The sequence below is a fragment of the Nannobrachium achirus genome, assembly GCF_963921795.1.
Source record: "Nannobrachium achirus genome assembly, chromosome: 22".
Lineage (NCBI taxonomy): Eukaryota > Metazoa > Chordata > Actinopteri > Myctophiformes > Myctophidae > Nannobrachium > Nannobrachium achirus.
Window position 1 is genome coordinate 34,982,739 of NC_137829.1, and position 10,095 is coordinate 34,992,833.

General features: G+C 39.7%; 1 protein-coding gene across 1 annotated transcript; it reads left to right on the plus strand.

Annotated features, from left to right (window-relative positions):
- Positions 1–8,159: 8,159 nt before the first annotated feature.
- Positions 8,160–9,844, plus strand: LOC308307598 (macrophage-expressed gene 1 protein-like; the record flags this gene model as incomplete). The annotated part of the gene is made up of 3 exons (XM_080752866.1): positions 8,160–8,547; positions 9,261–9,346; positions 9,449–9,844. The coding sequence occupies 3 exons, from the start codon at positions 8,160–8,162 to the stop codon at positions 9,842–9,844; spliced, it is 870 nt and encodes a 289-aa protein (XP_080608992.1).
- Positions 9,845–10,095: the final 251 nt, after the last annotated feature.

Below are 10,095 nucleotides of genomic sequence, written 5' to 3' on the forward strand. Positions count from 1 at the left end.
ATAGATACTGAATGGTCGTAACTCGTAAATCTCTTTGTTTCTTCTTACAAAGTTTAAGGGTGTGTGTACAAACTCCCTATTCTATTTTTATCTATTTCTCATGGTTTGGTCTCCCTCTCTCGTCGTGATGAGGAGACAATACTGAATTTCAAACTTTAACTTTTTTCGGTACAGTTGTTTTTGTCATTATTTGTTTGTCTGGACCCTATGAAGGGTCATTATTTGTTTAATACCCACTGTTGACCCAGGCAGTTTTTCTGTAGACCCAGTACAGTTATCCCCACTGTAGACCCAGGCAGAATCTCTGTATACCCAGTACAGTTGGATGTTATTTGTATTTGTAACTGGACCATATGAAATGGTCAGTATTTGTCAGTTTGTTACTGTTATCTGTTTATGTACCGATAATACTGTGTTTATTTGGGTCTCTCAGTTTCATGGCTTTGCGCCAAGCCATAGGAAAGTGAGGAACAATATTTTATCTTTAAGACTATGTTACTGACCAGTTCTGTTTTCTGTAATATTAAGTACTTTTAAGACATTTTAAAATGTCTCTGAGAAATTAAAGTTAAGATTTAAGATTAAGAATAACTAACTAAAATTATTGATGCCTAAATTAATTTAAACTGTTGTAACTTTAAGATTTTAGAACCTCTCATAGGACTATGGGTGTGTATTATACTATAATTTCATTTATTTGATGAATGGATTCTGTGAGAATGAGTTTGCCGTAGGCTACTGTATGTGTGAGGGTGTGCACGGATTTTTGGGGAAGTGCGTGTGCGTGGTGTTCTGAGAGAGTGTGTGGGTGTGCATGCCGGCGCCGCCCCCCCCTCCCTCATCTTGTCAACCCCCCCCCCCCCCCCCCAAACTCTGTGTCTCTGACCCAGTATGAGAGTGCGTGCGTGCGTGCACTTGTGTGTGTGCGTGTGTGTCACCGTGTATGTGAGAAACCACCTGGAGCCTTCAAGGTCAGATGGTCTGTGTGTGAGAGAATTGTTTTGGGAACATGTCTCTGTTTAGACGTTCCTTTCTCCTATTTTTCGTCAACATTCTAATTGTTTTCTGTCTATGGTATTTTGTTTTGGTTCTATCCTGTCTTGTTATGAATACATTTACTGTTAAAACTCCATTACCCACAATCCCTTGGTTGGGAACGTCACGTCCCCGGTTACCATAACAACCAAATTAGACCCCATTGTTGAGAAGGACACAAGGTCGCTTCTCGCCCCTGAGGCGTATTACTTATCACTGACTCCCCTGTGCCCAAGCTGCTACTGTACTGTACTGTAGTGTATGATTTAAAGCTACTGTACTGTACTGTAGTGTATGATTTAAAGCTCATTTCATTGATTTCAATAATTTAAATTATTTTATTATAACTGTTATGTCACAACTATAAGTTGTAACAAAAGGGGAGTGTTTAAGGATTCATTTTGATTTTAATTTCATTTTGATTTGATTTTAATTTATTTAATTTGGATTTCAGTGATTTAAGATTTATTTGAAACTTAATTTGAAATATTTCTGTTTACATGGGCTGACGGTGAGAGAGGAGGACCGCAGTGTGGGGAAGGAAGAATCGGGTCATCATCGAAAACCACCTGACTGATGGGGTGCAGACGAACCACGACCTGAGGCCAGGCCAGACCAGTGCACGAGCCAATCCACCGCAATCGGCACGATGTAAAAATCGTGCCTTGTCGGTGAGTTTTCTGTTGCACTGTTGTGATGCCATGTAGCACTACAAACGCTATACATGAAGAATTAAATTGTTATGAACAAATGACTGGCCAAGTCCTCTGCCCCGTATAGGAACTACCTGAGAAGAAAGAAGAGAGACCCAGAAGAACGACCCCACATCAACTGCATCCTGCGTCCTCCTCCCTCACGTCTCTACAATGCCCCACCACGTCGTCATCATCATCATCATCATCATCATCATCATCATCATCATCATCATCATCCTCATCATCATCATCATCGTCATCACCGTCATCATCGACTTTTTTTTAATTCATCTTTTATTACAGGTTTTCATTTTTCATTCTTTATTTTTATCTGTTTATTCAATTTTAATTCTGTCTTCATTTCATCTGTAAAAAACAATGAAATATTTTTATTTGGTGTCAAGTTTCTTTAACTTTAAGGATTTATTACAGTTCTCTTTTGAAAATTTGAATTTCTAAATATTATTAAAGTCTTCATATTCATATTATTATTATTACCCTGATAAAATGTTTAATATGGAGGTCATATGAACCTCATACAAAAATTAAAAGGATAGATTGATAAGATAAGAATTATGATACATAATTCTGGTTTGTGTATGACGCTCATATGACCATATAAGGTTATATATTATGAACTGAACTCACAGTATAGAGACCACATTTTGTGGATACTGTAAAGCTCAGGCTAATAGATTACAGGTCATAGTAACTTTGGTTGCCCCGACTGTAATCATGTTTTGATATACTGTGATACTATGATATAAGTCACGAGTGGTGGAAAATTACCAACACTACGTGTCACTTTCTTCCTGTTACTTCCTTGTTATGATATGGGAACGAATGAATAAGTTCCACGCTTCTTACTGTCATAAACTGTATGTCTTTATATACATGTTTTCCTCCATCTTGGAGGAGAGAGAGAATGCTCGACCTACCGTTAGGGTGGGGAGAGATTTAGAACTGTCTGTCTACCTTGTCTGTCTCTCCTCAATACAGCAATTTAAATATAGTCCTTTGGCTCGTCTCTTCTTATTTTAACTATGGATTTAGAGATCCATAATTTATTTATTACACATTATACAAATACAGGGATTCATATGCTAGGCTTGCTTGACCATAGAGATATAGTTGATATTGTCTAATGCCCCCTCTTTCACTACAGCAGGGCCACTGTAGAGAGTCAGCAGCATCTTCAAGTTTCTCTGTCTCCACACCACCAAGGAGCTCTCCTGGGTTGAGCACACTGGCCAATGACACAGCAATGCTTCCTTTATCTCGGGTGACTGAAGAAGTTTGGCATGGGCCAAAGATCCTACAGGCCACCTTCTGACCGAACTGCATGGTATGGAAACATTAACACTTAATGCAAGATCTACAGTTGTCAGTTTACTTTCTACACAGCACCACACAACACACATTATTATATTGTGTACACACACACACACACACACACACACACACACACACACACACACACACACACACACACACACACACACACACACACACACACACAATATAGTAAAAGTGAAAGTGAAAATACATTCTCAGGATGGGATACAAATGTTATTCAATCAGGAGAGAGAACTCATGAAGGAAGAAACAAATAGAAGTGAGAGAACAGGAACACTATAACACTATTTAAGCCGATACATTTCTATTCACATTTGTTCACTATTTTGGGGGCGGCAGTGGCTCAAGGGTAAAGCCCATGATACACGTAGCAATTATTTAATCAATATCAACCAGCAACGACCAGAGGCGTCAATTGGGTATGGCCTTTGGCAACGTCATTGGATTAATCTTTTTGTGCCTTCACGCGCGTGCAAGACACCAGTCATGTTGCCATACCTTATCAACAGGCATGAAGTTATTTTAGGAAGTACATTTAATTTTTTCCCCTTTAGCCAGCATACCCAATTGACGCTTCTGGTCGTTGCTGGTTGATATTGATGAAAAGATTGCTGCGTGTATATAGGCACTATGGTGTATAAATGCACCATTTACCATTTATTTGTACTGTCTCCTCAGTGGATGAAATTGGCATTTGGCAACACACCTGAACATGCATTTTCTGTTTATTTAAGAGCTGGAGAGACAGGGTCACAGGGAGACTCCTGATGAATAAACTATAGCAACAATAACTCTCAGAAAGACTTTACCTTTTAAACAAAATCACTTTACACTACATTTAACAAGAATGACTTAATGAAATAATTATAAAAAAACAATATGCAGTTTCTAATCGCCAAAGTCGGCCAGGGAAACATAATGCAAAGATTAATGTGAAAATAAAGTGCTCTTCTGGGGCCAGGAGATTTTTTATACTGTTGGTGACACTGGCCATCTGCCTCCAATCCCCTAATTGTTTCTACCACCAGCCAGGAACCATGTGACAAGGCAAACACATGACCCTTATAGGGCCATCACAAATATTGCTACTATTGTTATGTTGTCACTATTTTGTCTTGTTGCTGCAATGTCTTGTTTACTTCTTGAATATCACAGTTCATACATACAGTACAGAGTCAGACACACATTGGTACTGGAAGGATCAAATACTGTACAGACACAAATCTAGCCTCGCGTTATTCAAATATTTCACGGCTCACAAGTCATGAGGAACCAACCAGGGGCCCAGTATGCAAATGTAGAGCAGGCGTATCACCCTTTCCTACTCTGATTGGTTGTAGGTTTGAATCTTTTGTAACTGCCCCCTGAAGATGGATTGTTGGATGTACCAACCAGGGCCCAGTATGCAAACGTGGGGCGGGTGCATCACCTTTGCGCTACTCTGATTGGTTGTCTAACCAATAGAATCTAGTAGTTTGAATATTTTTGTAACCGCCCCTTGGGGGGAAAAATAACACTGAGAAGAACCAGACTAATATCCATGCAGTGATATTGTCTGGCTATGCAAGGCTATAATCCACAGTGAGACATGCAATTAACAGTACTTGATTTACTGAAATATTTACCAAATGTAATGTATACAGTATACTTCAATCGCATGAAGGTGTTGATATGATCTTCAAGCTAATCAGTTCTTTTCGACAGGTGATGCTCTTCTATGGAATATAAATTAAGCCTTACTGTAGTATACTCATTGGATCATATAAAGCATGTTAGATACCAACAGTAGAGCTGCATGTCTATGTTCTGAATGGCTGTAAGGTGTTTTATTATAACAACAACAGTGGCCACAGGGTTATTGTTTTAATTACTGTGATCATTGTTATGACAGTGATGCGGCCATACAGCATCTGCAGCACAGAGGTAATGACAGTGAACATCCTTGCAATGTAATCAGAAAGAATGCCCTAGAGAGCATCGTGGCTTATTTTAAACACAACCATTTTATTCAACGCAGTTCAGAAAGACTTCTTGTTATTTGTCTTTTAATATTGTCATGAATAAAAAGAAACTAAACAAAAGTAAGGGTACAGGTATGTTTGAGAACAACCAGTACACAAACAAAATGATATTAAACATCATCAGCAGATGTGTTGGAGCCTGACACAAAATAATATATTTTATTCTTTTTGATATTATTATTAGGCTACTGTTGTTGTTTGTTGTTGTTAATTTTGTCTTCTTCTTTTGTTCTTTCTTTGCGACTTAGTACTGGCTTACACAACTTTAAAATGCCTCCATTACTCAAAATGCAGTACATAAACATGATGTAAACAATGTGGTAGAATTTCTATAGCTATGGCCAAACAGTGTGTCACAACTAAATGTGTTGTCGAGTCATTTCTGAGGCCTGTCAATCAGCACACTGAGTTCTGGTTTGACTCAATAGGCATATTATTCTGTAGGATTTAATTCATTAATTTCACCCATTATTAATTTAATTCTGAATTCTTTCACTTCATTATCTCCGCCAGGGCAGACGGTGAAAGGCTGGATGGTGGCAGGCCAGAGACCATGTTTTTGCCCCTGTCCGTCAGTGTGTCCGTCCGTCAGTCAGTGTGTCTGTGAGCAGCTCATCTCTAGCAACATTGAACAAATCTCTGTGAAACTTAGCAAGCACACTCCCTGTGTATAGACCAAGGAAGCCTTGGCACCAAATGTTTCAAAACGGCCTCATGGTGGTGCTATAACAGGGCCCTTCACATTTATTTTACTGTCCAAAACTTGCACAAATACATACTATATTATGTTGTGGTCATGTCATCAAGATATATCAGTCAGACCTTTCAAATTTCATTCCAATTGATGATGACTGCCTTTCAAAATGTGCATTCCCTGGGTAGGTAACCCAGCCTGGCTGAGACCTGCGGTCTGAGGAACTAGTTTAGTTCTATTTTGCCCCCCTCAATGTTCAATTGATTCTGTTGTAGTTGGACTTTGAATTCACTGAATAAGGAGGACTGTGTTGAATTTTCAATGGACACATGTCTGTTTCTGCCTGTGTACTGCTGTCGCACTAAAATCAACTGTAGTGTACTTATAATCATATTATCAGCATGTCCCATGACCAGGCTGATAAGTAGTGGTGTAAAGTAACTAAGTACATTTACTTAAGTACAATATTGAGACGTTTGTATTTCCAATACTTTTACTTCTACTCCACTACATCTTGGGTCCAAATATTGTTACTTTTACTTTTAATTATTTGACAGCTTTAGTTACTAGTTTGCAGATTTTTCCATTATTAACACAAAACATACATTAACCACTTCAGCCCTATATATATTTCGTCCATTCTATTTGCTCACATTGTGAGCTTGTAGATCTGCTATTTATTTTCTAAAGATGATGATGATGATATACCGGTATTTGAAAACTTGTGAAATGGGACATTGTGCATAATGAGTACTTTTACCTTTGTATTTGAGTAGGCCTACGTTTTGAACCCGTACTTTTGGAATTCTGGACTAAAAGTACTCAAAAGTAAAACATTTGAGTACTTTTTCCACCACTGCTGATAAGGACTCATCAACAGAGTGAAGTTGATGATGCTAGAGGCAAAACACATGACTCCTTATTAGGATTTGTAGCAGCCGTGACAGTGTGGCTGATATCCTCGCTGCCGGGCAGATTATTTTTTTTTTTTTTCATAAATTAATGTGATTGGTCATTCGCCCCATTTTATACTTTGTTGTACTACAGTGTTACGCAGAGGTATTATGTTTAATCCATTTAAACTGAAGCAATTTCAGACTATCTTCTAACATACTGTTGTTGTCGGGTGGAAACCTTGTATGTCCAAAACCGTTCCTTGTATTTATCACTTTAAAAAGACGATAGACGATCTACTAGCACATCGTTTTGTGCAATACTTTTGTATGATGAAGTAGGGCTTTAATTTACGAAAAAACATATTTGATACGAGGTTTCTGCCTGATAGTGTCTTACACTCTTCCAGTCAGTTTCAGAAACTTCCACACCCAGGTCACTGGCTCAGATTATTCTTTTGAGTGAGCTACAGTTTGTGTAAAACTGAAACTGGCCTGAACATGATTTATATGTAGCCAAAGCAGGTTTACAAAGGGACTGTTTAAGTGCTGTTAATGTGTAATTTCTAACTTGTCAATATTTGACCAAATATTGTTTTCAAATCAATAAAACTTCATATGTGCGCGCACGCACGCACACACTGATCCTCAATTCCTCATCTACTAACCACATATCCTAGCTCAGTGTACATCTGCGTGCAAAAGCCATGTATATGTGCTTCAGGCAGCATTTTATTTATGCATGCAGTGACCTTCCTCCAGCCAATGTTCTATGGGCAGTCAGGGTGCTGGCTGGGAGAGTGGGTGCTGAGTGAAAGGGCCAGGGTGCTTTGGTGGGCGAGATGGGGTGCTTTGGTGGAAGAGGGGAAGATTATAGAAAAAATCAAATCCAGTTTGAAGTGAGCTGTGCATTTGAGCAGTTCATTTCATTAAGCTTTACCCTGTGTGTGTGTGTGTGTGTGTGTGTGTGTGTGTGTGTGTGTGTGTGTGTGTGTGTGTGTGTGTGTGTGTGTGTGTGTGTGTGTGTGTGTGTGTGTGTGTGTGTGTGTGTGTGTGTGTGTGTGTAGCAGTTCATTTCATTAAGCCAGGGGTTATTCCCAGTAGATTATTGGGTTTAACTTTAACAAACCTACATTTTTAACAAGCATCATAATGGAGAATGGGGCATAAAGTGGGAAAAATTCAATTCTGAGCTCTATGACCCCTCAAGAGTTCAGTTAGAAAGTGTTTCCACATCCGAAATCAAACTGAAACTGAAAGTTACATTTCTTTGTCATAAAATCCACAATTGCTTTGCTTATCTACCCCACTAATGTCATTGCTATTTATTGCTGACAATAAAGTTGAACCTTGAACGTTGACATGCATCCGTGTCGCAGAACTCAGCGCCATCAACCCATTGTTTGGCAGCTATTGAAGAAGAAGTTGCACTTGCTTACACCCTCTCATTTCTCACTCAGCCACCATGCTCCTCCTGAAAGCAGCAACATTGTTGGTTCTCTTTTCCTTCCATGTCTGCTCCCCAGACCGTCTCCCGGTCCGTCGCCCAACCAGTTGGTTCAAACACTGCCGCTCTTCCACTGACCTGCTGAGTGACCTCTCCATCACAGCCCTGGAGGTCCTGCCTGGTGGAGGCTGGGACAACCTGAGGAACCTGGCCATGGGTCGGGTGATGGACTTCAGCTACACCCAGTGCCAGACCACCGAGGACGGCTACTACCTGGTCCCTGACGAGGTGTTTGTCATGCCCCGGAAAGTGACAAATGTTCAAACCTATGCGGAAATCATCAATTCCTGGCAGGAGCACAAAAGTTCCACAGCTGCCTCCATCAATGTGGAGACGTCTTTCGAAGGTTAGTTTTGCATTTTTTTTTCTTTGGCATATATTCTTTTGCATTTTGCATATACGTGTGTTAGCTAGGCAACTGAAATGACCAAAGGCATTTCAACACGTCTTCAACAACTTCTTGTTGATCTGCAGTTTATGCCACCGGAGAGATATAGTAGCAGTTTTTTAGTTTGTTTTTTAGTTTTAGTTTTCTTTTTATTATAGGCTATTTGTAAGGGCCAAGATTAAAAAAAGTCTGAAAGATTATGCAAGTTAGCATAGTAAACCACCAATTTCCGTAATCCAGGAGGATTCCGAAAGATCTTTCGTGAAACAAATGAAATGCTTTCCGGAAGAGGGCAACCACTTGGGTTTACGAGGCTACCAAGGCTTACGTATGAAATACAACAAAATGGATCTGTCACATTTAGCGCCACCTTCAGGACAATTATTTTAAACACATTTTTGGACACTGCTCCTACAGATTTTGCCCTAAAATCATGTAAAGCAGTACACAGTATGTCTAGAGTCATGTCGTCAACATGGATCTGTCCCATTTAGCGCCACCATCAGGCCCATTTTTAGGATGTTTAGTTAGTTTTGTAAACACATAGTTTCAGTTTAATTTTCAGTCAAATAATAATAATAATAAAATATTTTGTGCTATAGTTCTAGGTTTTGTTATTCCATTAATGTTTGCTAATAATAATAACCTTGCGTCATACACAGGTTTTAGAGTGGGATTGAATGGAAAGTTCTCTGCTGAACATCAAAGGGTGAAAACCAACCAAGTCAAAGACCACTCTGCCACAAGCAGAGTACAAGTGAGTTCATTAGTGAGTCCATTTTTTTAAATGGCATCATGAAATGGAAATGATGTACTCATTAATAGCATTTTCCCTTTCTCCCATGTTTCATTTTCCTAGATACGGAACAACATGTACACAGTTAAAACTTATCCCGATTTCACTCTGGATCCCCACTTTGTTCGACAAGTAGAGAACGTTGCAGACGCCATTGCAAATAACCAACTCAGACAAGCCACTTATCTGTCAGAGAAGATCGTGGCCGACTATGGAACCCACGTGGTAACTAGTGTTGATGCTGGTGCTAGCTTAGTTAAAGAGGACTACATCAAGTCGTCATATGTCTCAAGCAGTGACCTTGAAATGACTTCTGTCAAAGCGGCAGCTGGCTTTAGGTTTTCTCTATTGTTTTCAATTAATGTAGATATTGGCTTCAAACATGACTCGTCAGAGCAGAGCAATTATGACAATAGCATCACCTCTTCCTTCATCGAGGGCCACGGAGGGGCGGCATAGCTCAGGGGTAGAGAAACTGGTATTAGAGCACGAAGGGTATAAATCCCGAAGGGTTCCCAGTTCGAATCCGGGCTCCCCCTGAGTTAATGTCGAAGGGTCCTTGGGCAAGACTCTGAACCCCTAATTGCCTCCGGTGAGTAGGTTGGTGCCTTGCATGGCTTCCTCTGCCACCGGTGTATGAATGTGTGTGTGAATGGGTGAATGTAATGCACAATCTATGTAAAGCGCTTTGGATTAAAAGCGCTATATAA